The following is a 17,628-nucleotide window of genomic DNA, read 5'->3' on the forward strand; positions in this document are numbered from 1 at the left end:
GCAATTCTGCAGAGGGTAAATGGATGCAAAACTCTCACAGCGATCGCCCTGCTTCCTCTCACAGTGAATAGCACTAATTTATGAAGAGGCGGATTTTCAAACCATAAAGTAGAAGCACCTGGGCCTCTTACAGACAAACTTCATAAGAGGTTACAGTACCATACCCTACTTCTCATAATAAAGGCTTCTAGGACCATAGGTGTGGTTGGAAATGATCAATGGGAAAACCTAGATGGCTTACACAGATGTTCTCTACATAGAATTTGAATATAAATTAAAATACCAGCTATGCACTTGGGAACCAGCCTTTAGTTAAATCCTCTAGTGTGTTTAAGAACTTTTATTTCATTTTATTAGAAAAAGAGAATCATCGTCTACAAACTATTTTCTTTCTAACTATGCAAATACAATGAGCAAATCATCTGTAATATCAAAATACTGTTTGTAAACCACTGATGGCACTAACAATTTCAGGAATTTCCAGTAGGACATATATTGAGAAAGAGCAACACCAGATTTCAAATTATAGGCATTAACTGAATTTTAAGACTACAAAATAAAATTTAAAGTTTAAAAGTCAGTAAGTTTAAGTTCTCTGATTTTCAATAATTGAAACCCAATCACCAAGAATTCAGAAGCACCCAGTATGTTCAAAGTTGCACAGATGGGTATGGATGATAGAAAAGTAATCCCCATGCAATATTTTAAGTGCTGCTATCAGATATATTTAAGTGATACTTTACAGATTAAAGCTCCGTAAAACCAAAATATATCCTCCCCATTATATTTTAAAAGTCACAATAATTTATCAACAGTTGCCATTTCACAGCAATTAGAAAACAGGAGTTGATACAAGTTGAACAAAAAAAAAGTACTTTTTCCTCTTTTAGGAAATAAACATAGATGTACACACACACACACACACACACACACACACACATAACATCGTTTTTTTACAATACAGAGTGGTTAATTTGCTTTTGTATTATTAAAAAAAAAATTCCCTATGGTCAAAATACTGAAAAAGCGCAAAGGCTGAAAAAAGGAAACCACATTTGCCACTTTTAAAAAATACATTATTGTCTCAGTGGTTCTATGTTTTTATTTTTATTATTAATATAAAGTTAGATATTACGAGGACTCTGCGGTTGTCAGACTCCTAGGGCTGTATTGGACCAGATGGAATTAAATCTAACCCTTTCTCAGTCTCCAGGAAGGATACTCCCTAACCTATCCTACAAGATGACAGAATAAATGCCTCTATTCCAAACTGTTAAACTGGGAAAGAAAACATGCTCACCTGGAAGCAATCTAACTCATGAAAGTTTATGAATCTGTGGGAGAGACCGCCCGAATGAGAAAGATATTCTTTGGATAGAAGTTAGGAGCTTTTGGAAGTATATAAACTTTTAGGTCACTAGAATACAGATTTAAAAATGATTTTTCCATAAATAATGATCTATTACAGGGGTTGGTAAACTACAACCAATGGTCCCTATCTGGCATGTCACTTGCTTTTGTAATAAAGTTTTATTGGAACACAGCCATGCTCACTCATTTATGTGCTATCTATCCTTGCTTTTGTGTTAACATGACAAGCGTTGAGTAGTTTCGACAGGGACTGTACAGACTGCAAAGCCTAAAACATATACTCTCCGTATCTTCAAAGGAAAAGTTGACTGAACCCATGATGTAGGGCACTCCATACTACTCTAGTTTCCCAAGAGTTAGTGCACCTCAAGAAGACTTTAGCATGTACTCCAAGAGTAACCTGCATACTGGGGGTTCCTTAGCAGAATAAATGTCAAACACATCACCTTAAGGTGGTGCTTTACTTTTGGGCAAGGGAATAATTTGTATAGATTTTCAACAAATATCTGTAAAAGTTAATAAATACACAAGAAAGAAAGAAAGCCAAGTAAGAAAAGTGTGCCTGCCAATGTTCTCTTAATATCCTCCTAGTATTGGAGGTGGGAGGGAAGGGCGCTAAACTGATTCTTTCCACCAACTTCCTTTAGCTTTTCTTTAAATCTATGTTTTTTCATTAAGTAGTGTTCCCTCCTCACCTCCCGTACAGTTAATAACCTTTAGAGTAGTCTGCCTAAAATGTTTAACTAGTTTGTGAGGACTTGTTCAGGAATAGTGTTTATTTAAACTAAACATAGTAAAGATCATTCTTTTAGAAAACGTGTCTAAAAATCTTACCTCAGTTACTCCAAGAAGGGAAAGATGGCAAAGAACGCACAGGGTAATGAAACTCTGCAAAATATACCTGAACAACCAGAGGTAAAAAAGAGCTACCATTTCTGAATGGTAATGGAAAATAAAACCAGACAAGTCTCTCCAAAGTTGAAGAGCAAATTGTACCCTGCCCTGAGTCAGCTAAGAAAGTCTTTTTCAAACAGGGAACCTCCTGAACTCAAGCAGCTGTTCATGAATCTTTAAGAGTTAGTTCACAGGTGTTTCGTATTTCCATAGTTGTTGAAACAGAGAAGATAAAACAGAGAAGATATTTATCAAACACAAATTCCTATCAAGATTCACTTTTTTCCCCAACCAGCTAATAAGTGGACTTTTCCCTTTCTTTGTTAAAAAAATGAATGGTAGGAAACCATATGTTAAAGATGTTTCCATAATACCTTACGTTTATATAGCGCATTACAGTTTTCAAAGTGCTTTCACATGCCATCTCATGTAATCCTCACAACACCCCTGCGAGGTAGGTACAGCAGGTATTAGTATCCTCATTTCAAGATGAGGAAATTGAGGCAAAGAGAGGTTAAGTGACTTGCCCAAGATCACACAGCTGATAAGCGGCAGAGCCAGGACCAGAAATCAAATTTTCTGACTCCTTGTCCAGTACTCCTTCCACTATAGCTACTGCCCCAATTATGAACAATGTACTGTGTATCAAAATTGAAAGGTTACTGAAGTTCATTTCAGTGATGTCTTAACAGTAAAGTTAAATGAGAACTACAAGAACAGTAGGTCTGATGATTTTACTTGACTTCATAAAACGGGTGCAAAACCACTTTTATCTAATTACGTCTAACCTTTTGGTCCAAATACATAAAATATGCAATATTTACAGCATTTTCCTTTCTTTTTTTGTAAATGCAATGCTTTAAAACACATTATAAAGCACCTTAGTAAAAATAGTCTACAAGTAAAAGTACAGAAGAAGTAGGAAAATCCTACCCATACCACAGCTCACTAATGGAGTTATAATATGGAATCACCAATGTCAGTTTACTGCTTTACAAATAACCCATGGGGGAACAAATACTAAACTTACTTTTTTGATATTAATGTGTGGAAGTCTTAAACTAAAACGTCAGCATTCTTTGAAGTGTCTCCCCAGTCTTAGGTAGTGTGGAGACAGGAATGAGAAATACTGCTTTGATTATTTTAAAATTGGTTTTTAACACTAAAGATCTTTTTTTTTTTTTTTAAAGAATATTAAAACGGCCTACATAAATATGGGCAATTCCAACTACAGCAGAGACATTCTCAGCAAACAGGATCAAACATTCCAGTAAATTTCATGAGACAGGATTCACGAAAACAAAGCACACACTGCCCAACAGTTAATAACACTATTCGGTACAGGTGTGTATCTCGAACCTCCAGGTGAAGGTGGAAGCAGCAAATGGACTCATCTTCATTCATGGTTAGTTGGAAAAAAAATGCTTTATCAAAAAGGGAGTGTCAGAACTTTTTTGTGAAATTGTATTTAGCCTCTGACTAGACCTGCTATGTGTTGATTTTTAGGTGATGTGTAGGCTTTTTTTTCCAGGCAGGAGATTATAACTCCCATGAAAATGTAACCAGGGGGGTAAAAAAAAAAAAAAAAAAAGAAAGAAAGAAAGAAAGAAAGAAAGAAAGAAAGAAAGAAAGAAAGAAAGAAAGAAAGAAAGAAAGAAAGGCTGAAACTTAAACTTCTCAGGCCACTGAAACTTACCAGCCAGTATCTACTTCCTCGGTGTTTCTGTCTGTTTCCTAACTTGGCTCAATACAAATGGTCTTATACACCTATCAGCAACCGAGCTGTAGAGCTGAGAACTAAGGTGAAGACAGGGTCAAAGTTTTAGTTCAAGAATCGAACAGTCACACCTGTACTCAGTTCGATTTAGGGTAAATCTTTTCATAGAAAAAGTTTTGTGCGAGGATGTAGAGGTCTCCGTCTTTTTCCCGTACGGCGTGGGCTCTGATGAACTGGAACTGCTCCAGAGCAAACTCATAGAACTCATTCTCCATTTTCCATATGTCAGACTGCTGCAGTTTTGCAATGGTTTGTTTAGTGGGGAGCTTCTTCTCCGTGGTTTTCCTAAGATGAGATTTCTTTCCTACTTACAAATGAGAAAGAGAAGAGGTAAATACTTGTGAGAACAAATGATGGATGCTTCTTTATGTGAAAAGATGAAGTCAATGTGGCACATTGAAGGGCGGGTAACAACTGTTTTGCATTAATATCATTCAGACAAAAATGGTGCCCTGAACCTACTAGAACTGTGATTTACTCCTTCATAATGTAAATCCTCAACCTGTTTACAGACTTAATTAGCTGTCAAATAATAAACATAAGGATCACCACCAGTAAAGAGTAGGCTGTCACCTTACATGCTGTAGTCTCAAATGCTTGGTGTTCTGACTAGTTTATTTTTTAAAATATGACAAAATATCTAACTAAATACTAGTTAGATATTCAAATATTCAAACTAAATACTAGTTTTACCATAATCTGCATTCTCTCTGTGTTAGAAGCTAGGGCCCATGCATACTCTAGGAAGTTGCTAGACTGCATCTTCGCAAAGAACAGGGGAAAAAAATCAGAATCGGACTGGACCAGAGCACTGTCACTTTCGGATATGTCACACTGTCAAGGCTGCTGAAGCACACTTAACCATGACAGACACAGCACATGCTGATGATCATCATGAACGTGACTCAGTCTCACCATCCCACCCCTACTTTAAACAGGGTTCGGCAGGTAGATCTAAGGTGCAATATGGTCATAATGTTTGGTATCTGCCATTAGTTAATATTACACATTTCTAACTAAGGCTGGTTCTGCAGATCATATTTTTCCACTATTCCTACAATGCCTTCTAATTATCATCCAATGCATGTTTATTCAAAAAATATTGTGTGTGTGTGTGTGTGTGTGTGTGTGTGTGTGTGTGTGTGTGTGTGCCAGGCACTGTTTTGTATTGAAAATGGTAAGAAGAAATAGGCAATATACCTGCTTTTCTGGACTTATTTCTTGTGCTTTACTCAAGAAACTGAAATCACACATATTTTTCAAGTTGCAAACAAAGTTAAGGACAGCTTACAAAAGAAACCCATCCTTTGTATACCTGTACGGTAGAGTTCTGTAGCACCCCTGAAGAACCGGGGCAAAGCTGCCTCCAGTAACATGATAAAATCTTCAAGCTCTTCAGTAACTCCCACCAGAAAGTATTCATTAATTAGGTTATACTTGGCTTGATCCATGGCCCACCTGCTTCCCACATTCCTAAAACCAAAGAAAAGGAATTAAAAACCTGGCTGTGAAATCTGCTAAGAACTTTTGATGCCTCTGACCCTATGTATTATGGAGGAAACAAACACATGTCCATCCAAAGCCTTAATGCTCTTTTATTAATGTTCCTTGTGGGGAGAGGGGTACTTGATTTCAAAGGTCCCTCCCACTTCTATGAATCTATGGAACAAACTAAAGAAGTTCAATTAAAATCTTCTCAATAATGTCCAAAAGAGCAATACCCTTTATTGCTCTAAGGTCGGCAAACTTTTTCTGTAAAGTGCCAGAGAGTAATAAATACCTCAGGCTTTGCAGGCCATGTGTTCTTGGTCACAATTATTTAACTTTGCTTTTGCAGAATAAAAACAGACAATAAGTAAATAAATGGAGATGGCTGTGTTCTAGTAAAACTTTATAAAAACAGGTGATGGGCCAAATTTGGTCTCCAGGTTGTAATCTGTCAATCCCTGTTCTAAGGAAATGACTAAAAATTGAGAAGATGTTCTTCCTATGCTTGTTATGCTGTTATTATGCTCTGATATAATCTATTAAGAACTTAAGGCGCATAGTGATCCAGTAACATGTCTCAAACAATGAGGAAAAGAATGAAGGCATTCTTTGCATTTCTCGCCACAGTTTTAAGGAAGATACTAACTTTGTGTTCCTTTCTAGTTTTCCTATTAAAATGATTGATTAGAACATATAAATATGTATAAAAATGTGTCATTTTTTTAAACTGTAAACTCTGCACATGCTGAGGAAATAAACTCTTTATTGAAGATAAAATATCTTTTTATTTTCCACCTCACGTTTATTGGTAAACTAGACCACAACCATAATGTTGGCTTCTCTCAAAGTAAAAAGTCAGTTAATAGTAAAACCTGGTGAATGATTTACCCACTAAGCCTTTTCTTGATGTAACGTGAGTGGCTAAAACAATAAGCTTAGGAGAAAACGAGGTTTATGAAATAACCCCTGAACTCTAAATGAAGAGCTCTGCTGGAATAGGGCAAAACATGTAACACCAAAAACAAAAAAATAAAAACCAGCATCTGATGGGGAGCCTGGGTGGCTCCGTCAGTGAAGTGTCCGACTCTTGATCTTGGCTTGGGTCATGATCTCACAATTCGCAGGCCTGAGCCCTGCACTGGGCTCTGCACTAACAGCACAAATGGGCCTCCATGGAATTCTGTCTCTCTCCCTCTTTCAAAATAAAGAAATAAACTTAAAAAAATAAAAACCAGCATCTGAGAAAACGTTGCAAGGATAAGATGTATGAAGAAACTTTTCAATGCACTTAAAGGTAACTATAAAACTAGAAATTACTTAATTACATGTTATTTTTAGCCTGGTCTTTCACTAAGTTCCCTATACTTAATCCTTGACGAATACATTCACACTTGTGAAATACAGATGCTAGAGAAAACAAAGAAGAGCATCAATTTAAGCTTTATCTCCCTACCAGCATTCCGAGCTGTGGCCGCAGAAGAATGGGATTTGAAGCCAGAGCTTCTCCGGAGCACAGTCTGAGCCGCCCTCAGCTACACATTCATCAAAGGTCTGGAATAAACACAAAGCAGCACACATGAGCCCTAAACCCAGGTCTCACCTATCAACTACCCTAACAGGGTAAGTAAGTCATTGAATAACACGAGGAGCAGCAGGTGGAATGAGCTAGTGAACTAAAGAGATGGGTGGGTTATGAAAATATACTTAAGATACTGAGGAAAATACACGGATTTTCCTCCCGTCTTTGTTTTATGCCAATGTATATAAGAGGGCTTTTTTTTTTTTAACTGCATGACTTGAACCCTCTCCCCCGCTTCAGATAATATGTCCTTGAGTGTAAATACTGGTTTATGTTGAATTTGTGTATTTGTAATTTCTATCCCCCTTAGAAAGGAAATTAAATAAAAATAAAGCTAAAGATACTCTATGTGAAATAACCATTTGAGAAGAATATAAAGTAGGGCTACACTTAAGTCTTCTCTCCTTTTCTCATTAAAGCAAACAAAAGCTCGTTGTACCAAAAGCAGAAATGACCTCAGACACTTATGACTTGCGTGCCCTCCTGTCCATGGTATCTGACTGAATTAATTAAAAGGGAAAGAGACTCACAGGGTATGAACGTAAAATTAATCAACTCCACCTCCTCAAGCACTTACTATCTGCCACAGGCATTTTAACAGTAGGCCCCGTCTACCTGAAATGACACTGAGATACCAGAGAGCAAACTTGGGAACTCGGGTTGTGGTGATGAGACACCCACAAATGCCACCTGTTATTTCTGAGAGGACAAAGTGTGAAACAGTGGAGTCAAGGCTCTTGAGTTTCTGGAAGCAGGTTTGACCATATTTCAAGTAAGTCTTTAAGGACTCCAAACCTCAGTTTCTAATCTATGCAATTAGATAAACTCAAAGGGCCCTTTCAACCAAAAATCTGAGAACAGGGCAAAAAAATCTTTACACCCAGTGTTGGGCGGTCTCTTTATTCTGGCAACATTCAAAAGACAAGAGCAAACACAGTCCACAATCTGCCCATTTCTTTTACCGATGACCTCTTCACTGATACAGTAAAAAGATCTATGACTTGGGTTTGAACCCTGAACCCAGAAAATCTAAGTTTTGTGTTTGTTCCTTATCTAAAAAAGCAGGACAGGAACTTACTTTGAGGAAGAAATAAAATCATGGATGTAAAAGAATCTACCACAGTGACTGGTTCACTGTAGGCATTTGATAAACAGAATGTATCTATGTCTGTGCTTGTCTCTCTCCCCTCCTCCCTAATAGTCAAGTACAATGTCTTGTTGGTTCTTGTTCTCCTTGACCTTCACAGCATTTGACCACCCTCTCCTTTCTGAAATCTCCTGGTCTCTCTGCCCCTAAGAGATTCTTGTTTACTTCTTTGGACACTGCCCCTTCTGGCTTTGCTGGTTCTCTGTACCTTTCTGAATGTATTATTATTATCTTCTTTGAAGGCATGTTTTGGTCCTCCTAATAGTTACGGAAATTCATCTCAACTATCTTCTCTTTGCCCACTCCCTTCCTTAGCTTATTCACATTTCCTACTTCCTTGGCTTCATTTATAATTTCTAGGCAAAGAACTTCCAAATCTGTACCTCCAGATCCATGACTTTTCATCTTCTAATACCTCGTGTGCATTTTCATTTGAATTTCCACTATTACCTCATACTCAATACTTCAGGCAACAGAATTACACTGCCTGTGTAATTCAGACTGAAGATCTCAGAACATTTCCTAACACTTCCTTCTTCTCTCTCCCCTAACATCATTGAGGTCATGTCTTTCCAATCTATCTTTTCTTTTTTCAACCTTGCTTTTATCAGGGTCCCACAATGCTGTGTTTCCATTGTTACTATCACTTTCTAATGGGCTCCCCACCTTCCTCCCTTCAACCTGTTCTGTACAGGCATCAGATTAGTGGAAAGAGTCACTTCTAACATCCTCTACTCAGAAACCTTCAATGGTTTCCGGTGTGTCAACAACAACAAAAAAATCCAAATTTTTTATTCTGGCTTTAAGAAATGCTTCATAATCTGCCCTCAATATGCTAGTCTAGCTCATCTCTATGTGTAACTTCCATCTTTACCAGATTAGCCTGTTTTGTAGTTTCTCAAGCATGTGATATGTACCTTAAAGCTATATACTTTTGTTGACTACATTTACTTCCTCTGAAAGTGCCTTCCTTCTACCATTGTAGTTTACATGAAGCTACTCTCTCCAATGATTCTGGCCCAAAGTGACTCTTACCTTCTTTGGACTCATATAAATTAATGATATACTGCCTTGTAATAGCCATCTCTTAGGATCCAGGTATGTGTATCTACATATATATCTTTACCTGAAGAACTTGCTTCATGTACTTTTTTTTTTTTTTATGTGTGTTATGTTCTCTCTCCTCAACTACAAAGAGAAGTTCTTTGAGGGATCATGCAGTATGCATTTGTGTCCTTTACCGCACACAATCTACTGCCAAGCAAATTGTCTGCATAATCAGTAGTTGTAAATGCACTGCAGGGAACTTACATAAATACTAAAGGCACAGTTCCAGTGAGGATGAAGATAGGGGCAGTAACATCTTTTCATGAAGCATTTTGACAGTCATTAGAGTTCTCTCAAATTCTCTTAGGATCTCTCTATAGCTAGATACACAAACACAAATTATATATACACAAATAAAGTGAAAACACCTCAGTTTACTCTTCAGACTCAATAAACCCCATTTTAGTGGCCATAACGTTATTGCTCAATCTTACTAGATGGTCTGACTTAGATGTGCTAGCCTAAGTCACTTCCTAAAAAGTAGTTTTATTATCATTTATGCCAACTTGTAGCTCATAAAAATAAAACAACTGATGTATGTATCTCTACCATGTTCCAATTTCCAAGAAATCTTTGGCTCAATGAACTGAGTGATGATATATTGGAAGGTTTCTGACTCCATGCCTATCCAATTTAAAAAAGATCCTAGATCATAGTGAGGTGCCTCTGAAGCTCAGAAGAAGCGCTCTGCTTCTTTACGCCTCTATCTGATTAAAGTCCCAGATAGAAAATAAATGAATTATTAAGGTGATTGTGGGTGAATGCACAATCTCTACCACCATTTTGTGTAAGACTCAAACATTAAAAAGATTTTGCTTAAATATAAGAAACTAGGATATTAAAATACTGCAGTATTTTTTCTTCCTTTTTCAATTTTTTAATTTTTAAGTGACCTCTACACACAATGTGGGGCTCGAATTTACAATCCTGTGATCAAGGATCATATGCTCTACCGACTGACCAGCCAGGCGCCCCTAAATGCTACAGTATTAGAAGTTTCCAGAGTTGCTCTGTGGACAACTTTGGGAATTTATCCACTATTGGAATTAAAACAGATTAATGAATAAGCATGTATTAAATTCTATAGTTAGCCAACTCCTAATCCCTGTGCTCAACTCTTGAAGTATTTTTGTATTTCAAATAAAAAAATGTGTAGATATTCTTCAAATCTACTTTTGGCCAGTGATTTTAAATCTGCTAGCCCATTCTGGGAGTCTCCCAAAATCCATTCTTCCAGAGTCATAGAAATTTACCTTCTCTTACAGTTAGGTATAGCCATGTGACTAAGCTCCTGTCAGTGCATTGGAGGCAGAAGTGATGTGAACAGGTTCTGGGTCATTTGGTTATTAAAAGGAAACTGCGGGGCTCCTGGGTGGCTCAGTCGGTTGAGCGTCTGACTTTGGCTCAGGTCATGATCTCGCGGTCTATGAGTTCGAGCCCCATGTTGGGCTCTGTGCTGACAGCTCAGAGCCTGGAGCCTGTTTCAGAGTCTGTGTCTCCCTCTCTCTCTGCCCCTCCCCCACTCATGGTCTCTCTCTCTCTCTCTCTCTCTCTCTCTCTCTCTCTCTGTCAAAAGTAAATAAAACATTAAAAAAAAAATAAAAAAAAAAAAAAAGAAATTGCTTGCCTTCTACTTCCTTTCTTCCCACAAGCAAGAAGGCAGATATAGTGGTGACCCAAATTCAACCAAGCACATAAGGACAATGTCTTAAAGAACAGCACAATTACAATACGGAAGGAACCTAGGTCCCTGAATAACAGTGTGGAGCTTAGTTGCTCTAAGAGCCTAGGCCCCTCACTTTTAGGGTTTTAAGTATAAAAATATTATTTAAATTATCTGGACTTCTTTCTTTTAGAAGCTTAGCATCTATTTTAACTAATTCACCTACCAAATATTTTATTAGACAATATAAAGGTGGAAAAATAGATCGGGTTTTGCCTCCTGTGTGGTTCCTTCTTATCATCTGGGGGCAGAGTTTTGCTCCCATCAACTAAAAGAGACGATCTAAACATGGCCAGTAGCAAGGAAGACGTGGAGGAAACAACGGACTATGAATAATAAAAAACTGGTGAACGTACATGAGTGTGCCATGTCTTAGCATAACAGAAATTCTCCCATTTCTACATAAATATCTGATGAATAAAGTAAAGCATTTCCTAGCAAGAGAAACCAAATTAAGATAACTCAATACCATCTTTAGCACATCACCCTGATAAACTGGTCCACTAAGATTTTAATCAAGATGAGCTGTTTCACTGACTCCTCTACAGTGACATTAGCACTTGGGTTTCTGTATTCATAGCAGAACATGCCATTCAAATGCATGGTCATCAAAACTTTCCTGCTTACCTGCTAGCTTTTATTACACATTTTGGTCATATTTCAGAAATAGGATTTTCTATACATAAATCTTTTTCTCTTATAAAATTTCAAGTCCTTAAGATAAAAGGCAAAAACAAATAAAAACACTCCAGACTCTGTTCCTCTCCCACAAAACCTGGTTCAGTACACCAAAGAAACAAACAATTATGATCACCTTTTTCACTTAAAAGCCATCTTTGTTTAGAAAGAACAATTTTTTGTCAACAAGATACAGATATTTTTAAAAGCATGCAACTCCAAATATTCTCTAGACTATTTAGATTATTGGTTTAGATACTTCACTCTTAAAATTGAAGTTTAAAAAAATTAATCAAAATTTGATGCTTGATAGTGATGACAATTATATTTACATTCAAACCCTTTTCTGCAAATGAACTTACATAGAAAACCAAAGCTAAGAGTAAGCTCCCTCAATTTCCTGCTTAGACAAAAGCTTATCTGCATCTCTAGCCCCCTGCTGCCCTCATATTTAAGGAGGTGTTTCCTTCTCCTATCTTTGAATACCATCCTCACCCCTTTCTAAGACCCTGCTCCATCAGTTTTCTCTACTCTCCTGTATCACCCATCACCCCTGCTCCCTTTGGATACATAATATGCCCAAGTGTCTGTCATCTTAAAGAAACATTTCCTGATGTGTTTTGTTCCTTCTAAAGCCAAACTTCTATCTCAAGAGTAGTCTTTCCTCTCAGTCTTAACTTCATTTCTCAGTTACTCCTTGACCCTTTGGATTCTACTTATATTACTTTCTCAAACATCCCTAATGACCTCTCCATTGACAAATCTAAGGGACAGTTTTAAATCCCCAATGCGCTAACTTCTTTGCAATGGAAATTATTTTCCCATCTATTTCAAGGACCTCATTCAAGGACCTGATTCTCTGGACCTCAGTCCCCCTGGCCGTGCTCCTCTTTCTCTGCCTACCCCTTAAACGCCAGCAGTCCCCAGAACTACATACTTGCTCCCCCTCATTTTCTTCTTTCTTTTTCATTTGGTCCTCTTTTCACATTCTATATGTCTTCCAAGTGCAATTTCATTCAATCTCTTGTTTCAATTCCCACCTAATGTTGCTAACTCCCAAATCTATAGTTTAGTTTAGACCTATTTCTTGAGATACAAATACAATTTCTAGTGGCTAACTCCACTTACTTCTACATGACTAAAGATAATGTCCAGTTTGAACTCATCATCTCTTTCTTAAACTCCTGTTTTCTCTCTTTTGGTGAAAGGAAACACCTATGGTTCAATCAGAAACCTGGGAAGAAGACAAGTGAAGGGTGACTCTGGGTTGTGTACCTTTTACTGAGCTGTAAAGAATTATATTGCTTTCCTGTGATGCTTTTTCTATATAATAAAATACTTTCTATGCAAACAGTAATTTGTCACATGCTTTTATGAGACAGAATAGTAAAATTCATGCTCTATATACAAACCATGGTCAGGGGGTTGTGAATTGCTAAGAACTTCGGAGGCGATATTTTGTAAGTTAATGGCAGGATCAGGTAGTACAGATTTCTTCTCAACTCATTACTATCTTTTATAAGTTAACATATTTTTAGGTAGAATATTCTAAATTCACTATTATCTAGCAGCTGTCAATTAAGTCTAGTTAATTTAGAGTAAGAAATAAAAAGAATACAAACTGGGGTAGGAATTGTAATCCCTGGGACCACTGAGTACTTAACAACATAAACTGACTCTCCTTCAGACTGTTATTTACAGCAAGTTAACTACTCTAAGAATAACCCCACCTTGGTGTTCTGCTAATAAAACAATAGTTAATAAAAAAATGTTTAACAATCTATAGGGGAGTTCAAACCTGAAAGATTCATAAAATAAATTTTACATATTTAGAAAATGTGAGTGATGAGAATTATAGGTGCAGTTAATATTATTTAGAAGCCACAGGAAGGCCTACATTGAAAGAAGGACTGAGAGACAAACCATGGTTATTCAAACTTGGATATTTGGTAGATATTTTCTCCAAATCAACAGTGCACCTGTCACTCGGCAGAAAACGACAGTGTTAGTAGCTCAGTGTTTTCAAATGGTGACATCTGGCAATGTCTGGAGACATTTTTGGTTTCCACAGTGGGTGGCGGTGGGGGGGCGGGGAAGGGGGGACAGGATGCTGCTAGTCAATGATCAGAGCTGCTGGTAAACATCCTACATGTATAGGCAGCCCCTCACAACAAGCAGTTGTCTGGCCCAAAACAACAGTGTTGAGGCTGAGAATTCTGTGGCAGTGACAAAAGTTAAGCTTTCAAACAAAAAAATAAAATTTCAGAAAACTTGATCTGCCACCGTTAAGTTTGACAGTTTCCCAATACTTAAAGACTTCTCTGATGTGATCAGTGGTGATATTAATGAATAGTCTTATATTCTGGTACTATATAATCAAATGCGTCAACATTTGGAAGGTCCACATAACTCAGTGTGTGTGAATATGTTTCCAATGACCAATGCATGATGTTACAAAATTATGCTCTGTTAAAAAATCCATTCAAAGTATAAAATGTATCAATGGATTTTAACGTAGCAGAGCATAAAAAGTTCACTGCTGTGTTTTCAGATTCCACACTTCAAAGACTTTAAGAAACTACTACTTGGGGCGCCTGGGTGGCGCAGTCGGTTAAGCGTCCGACTTCAGCCAGGTCACGATCTCGCGGTCCAGGAGTTCGAGCCCCGCGTCGGGCTCTGGGCTGATGGCTCAGAGCCTGGAGCATGTTTCCGATTCTGTGTCTCCCTCTCTCTCTGCCCCTCCCCCGTTCATGCTCTGTCTCTCTCTGTCCCAAAAATAAATAAACGTTGAAAAAAAAAAAATTTAAAAGAAACTACTACTTGCCAGGTTTTAGTGTAATATTAAGAAGAACATCTATAATCTTCTAAAAAGGCTATTAAAATCCTCCCTTTTCCAATTACGTATCTGTGCAAATCTGGATTTTCTTTATATACTTCAACCAAAGGAACATATTCAACAGACTGGTTCAGTAGCAAATATGAAAATCCAACTGTCCATATTAAGCCAGATATTGTAAAAAAAACTTGCAAAAATGTAAGATACAACTCTGTATTTTTTTGAAAATGGTTATTTGCACTAAAATATATTATTTATGATACCATATGATGGGCTTCCAACTGTTACCTTTAAATTAATATTTTCTAAATTTCCCAGCAAATTGATACATTTATTGATACTGCTAAATATCAACAGCTGTAACCCACACAAACAAAAGCTTTTTCCAGATCCTTAATAATTTTTAAGAGCAAAAGGAGATCTGACACTATGAAGTTTGAGAATCACTGATTTCTCTATATAGGTTTTTATTGCTTATCTTTAGGTTATTTAATATCCCTACTTTCCAGATGCTGGCCAGAGATTATACTAAAGCAAAACTCCAGTTACAAAATACAAAGAACAGAGTATTTGAAATTTCCCAAATAAATCTTTTGTTCCTTACAAGATCAACTGAAAGCTGTCATAGGCATGCATATGCCTGAAATGTGTTTGAAATGACTGTTTGGCAGTGTAAGGAGGGAGCAATGTAGATTACGGAGTACTGCAGTTTAAAACATAATAGTTGCATATTATCTGATATGCTTCCAAGCATCACTTGAGATGTCAACAATATACAGTTTAATGGAAGTGAAGCCAATGCAAGGTATTTCCAACCTTTGCCAGGTACTTCCTGCGTCATTACAGCCACCTTTTAATCCCCCTTATCTTCAAGTGCCCTGCCATTTAAAAAATGTTATATGCCATGCAGTCTTATCAAGTCTATGGATACGAGTTTATTAATTAATGAAAGCTCTTGCCAGTTAGATATGGAGTTATTTGTAATAAAACAACATCATACAGGTTTAGGTCCGAGAATGTTGCCAACACCTGTGTCATGAGAAAGAAGCCAAATTATTAAAAATGTATATTTCAATACGTTTCAAGACCAAAAAGTCCATTTTGCCTACCATAAGATGAAGTAATTGTTGTAATAAAGCATTTGTATACGGCCCTGTACTCATGAGAATTAAGGTAATAGCACTGTGTTGATGTTACTAATATTACATCTAAATACAGATATGTATTAATATGTATTTTATGATGACATAAAAAGACAAAAACAAAAATAAACCAAGCCCTATAATATCAGGGGGAAGAATGTTAAGTCTCTAGGCTTGAGAGGGCATATCTACTTGAAACTTTCAAATATGAAAGGAAAATGCCTGAAGTTTTCTGTGGGCATTGAAAATGCCACTTTGGAACAACTCTCACATACAAATGTTGGGTAGCATCTGGCATTCCCTCCCTCCTTTATAAAGGGTACAGGGGGCTTAAGACTGTGAGCTCTGGAATTAGAGTACTTGGGTTTAAATTCCAGCTCTACCATTTACTGGTAGCATTAACACTGGGCATGGTACTTAACCTTTCTGTGCCTCAACTTCCCCATCTGTAAAGTGGAGACAATAACAGTACCCACCCTACAGAAATGCTTTACAGGCTACCTGAAAAAATACATATATATAAGTTAAAACAGTACCTGATGCACAATAAGCACTCAATAGATGTGAACTATTATTGTTGTTATATTAAGTGTTATTATTACCTAATTCCCCAAACTACATAGGTCAGCAACCACTAAACCATGGTATCCAGGGCTGACAGTGACAGTGCATGTAGGAACCTCTGTGACTGTAAATCTTTTCCTTACTGACATTAATATTCCTTTGGTCAAAGGAGGGAGATGAATACTAACATTTACTGAGTAAAAAGAGTGTAAATGAGAAGGCTAAACTTTTAAAACACTAAAGGAAGGAAAGGAGAAAGAAGCATTAAAGTGAATTTAGAAATAACTATCAATAAATTGTGAAGTACTAGGTCACAAAAGAGTTTTATTATTAGATTTTATAAACAAAGTAAATAAAAGAAAATCACCCACTCACGTGACACAGAAAGCCCATCTAACTTAAGAGAAAAAGTAATTGTTGGATGTTAATTATTATATCCAGTATCTAGCATCATGACTACGCAATTCTTTACGTAAAAGAATACATTAAAAGGTGTAGAAATCACTCATTCAACTCATTTGCCAGGCACTTAACAGATGAACTGGGCACTGTGCTAAACACTAGGGAAACAGGGAGGAATGAAATACAGCCCCTGCTTCAGGGAGTTGACAAGCTTTTAGAGAAGACATACATGTAAACAAATAACTCAAATATCACAAATAAATGCTTTAAAAAAGGGTCTGAATGGAGTGCCCTGGGAGCCTTAAAAAGGACACGGCTAACTGCTTATGGGGCACCAGAAAAGACTTTGTCTAACAGTTAACATTTGAGCTGGACCTTAAAAGTGGACAGTTTTCCAGAGTGAAGGAGAGACATTCTAAATATGGGGACAACACGTGTGCCAAAATTATGAAGGAATAATAAGTTTGGAGGACGGTGACATTTCATGTGGCTGAAGCACCGGGTGCCTGAGGGAAAATGAGGCAGGAGAAGTCGGTCTTGGGTTTCATCAGATGGTGTCTCCTGTGCCTTGGGCAGACTTGTGAGCAATGGGGTCCCAGTAAAGGTGTTCCACCAGAAAACTGACAAATCAGTTTGGTTTCTCAGAAAAATAACTCTGGTGCTACTCTGGAGGAGCACTTAAATAGAAGACAACCCAAATCTGAATGTGCTTATTAATAAGTAAGATTATTCACATCTTGCCTGAAGAAAACAGCTGCTTTGGCGAAACAGTGTTCCTAAACCAATGAGCACAAATCAATATAAACTGCCATCATTAAGACTAAGAGAACCAAAGTACTTACTCAAAACCATCATACGAATGAATAATTATAATGGTCTCATAGAAAACGGTTAGTTAGGACTATTGTAAAAGAAATATT

At 37.1% G+C, this 17,628-nt stretch overlaps 1 protein-coding gene across 4 annotated transcripts in view; it reads right to left on the minus strand.

Annotated features, from left to right (window-relative positions):
* Positions 1 to 329: 329 nt before the first annotated feature.
* HS2ST1 (heparan sulfate 2-O-sulfotransferase 1) overlaps positions 330 to 17,628 on the minus strand; it is a 175,082-nt gene continuing 157,783 nt past the window's right edge. For 3 of the 4 annotated variants that reach the window (XM_047870816.1, XM_047870819.1, XM_047870818.1), the window contains 3 exons: positions 6,984 to 7,081; positions 5,358 to 5,515; positions 330 to 4,349 (listed from right to left, as the gene is read on the minus strand). In XM_047870816.1, coding sequence (XP_047726772.1) covers positions 4,120 to 4,349; positions 5,358 to 5,515; positions 6,984 to 7,081 — 486 coding nt within the window. In that variant the 3' untranslated portion in view covers positions 330 to 4,119. The remainder of the gene's footprint in view (positions 4,350 to 5,357; positions 5,516 to 6,983; positions 7,082 to 17,628) is intronic. The other variant, XM_047870817.1, reaches the window with a different exon arrangement.

Source organism: Prionailurus viverrinus, chromosome C1 (genome assembly GCF_022837055.1).
Source record: "Prionailurus viverrinus isolate Anna chromosome C1, UM_Priviv_1.0, whole genome shotgun sequence".
NCBI lineage: Eukaryota > Metazoa > Chordata > Mammalia > Carnivora > Felidae > Prionailurus > Prionailurus viverrinus.